The sequence below is a fragment of the Acanthisitta chloris genome, unplaced genomic scaffold (genome assembly GCF_000695815.1).
Source record: "Acanthisitta chloris isolate BGI_N310 unplaced genomic scaffold, ASM69581v1 scaffold19940, whole genome shotgun sequence".
Lineage (NCBI taxonomy): Eukaryota > Metazoa > Chordata > Aves > Passeriformes > Acanthisittidae > Acanthisitta > Acanthisitta chloris.
In genome coordinates this window covers 28,415-29,181 of record NW_008653575.1, presented here as the reverse complement: position 1 = coordinate 29,181, position 767 = coordinate 28,415, and the positions used below count along the sequence as shown (strand labels likewise).

The 767-nt window shown below is 53.6% G+C and overlaps 1 protein-coding gene across 1 annotated transcript in view; it reads right to left on the bottom strand.

The window, feature by feature from the left end:
- Nucleotides 1–449: 449 nt before the first annotated feature.
- BAHD1 (bromo adjacent homology domain containing 1) overlaps nucleotides 450–767 on the bottom strand; it is an 11,592-nt gene continuing 11,274 nt past the window's right edge. Inside the window, exon 6 of the mRNA XM_009081650.1 lies at nucleotides 450–639. Coding sequence (XP_009079898.1) covers nucleotides 450–639 — 190 coding nt within the window. The remainder of the gene's footprint in view (nucleotides 640–767) is intronic.

Genomic DNA, 767 nt, shown 5'->3' with positions numbered 1-767 from the left:
GCAGCTCTCACCCACTGCGAATCCTCAGTCTGTCCTGTTCTCTGCCAAGGAACTGGGCTCAGTTCAGGGCCCGAAAACCACAGCTGCACTGACACATCCCTCCTGCACCTTCCCACCATTCCCCAGCCATGGCTCTGCACTGCTTCCTGGCATTTATCCCCTGCAAACCTTCCCAACAAATGCATCTTTAGATACATATATAGATATAGATTTCCATATTCAAATACCTATATCTATATACATATATTTATTTTATACGTATATATTTTCATTTATGCTTTAACGAAGTGCTGTGCTTTCCACTGCTGCCTCCCTCCACAGGGCTCTGCTTCTCCTGCCACGCCCCTCAGGCCTGGGACGGAGTGGTGGGCGCTCCCACCCGCAGCAGCACAAGGTGTCCAGGCTGTTGGCTCTCCGGTGCCGCTCATCCCGCTGTGCTCCGAAAGATCCTACTGCGGGTTCTTCAGGATGCGCCCGTGCCTGAAGTCATAGACGTGACGACAGAGGAAAACCAGCTCGGGGTCCGTGTCCTCGGGCACCTTGCGGTGCAGAGGGGTGGAGTACTCCTCTGAGGGAGGAACCATGATGGTTTTCCTGCCTGGGATCCCTTCGACTCGACGTTTTGCCAAGGCACAAAATCTGCAAGGTAATCACATCAGAAGAGTGATCATAGAGTCCTGGAATGCTTTGGGTTGGGAGGGACCTTAAAGCTCATCCAGTTCCACTCCCTGCCATTGGCAGGGGCACCCTTCCCTCACCCCGGGTTC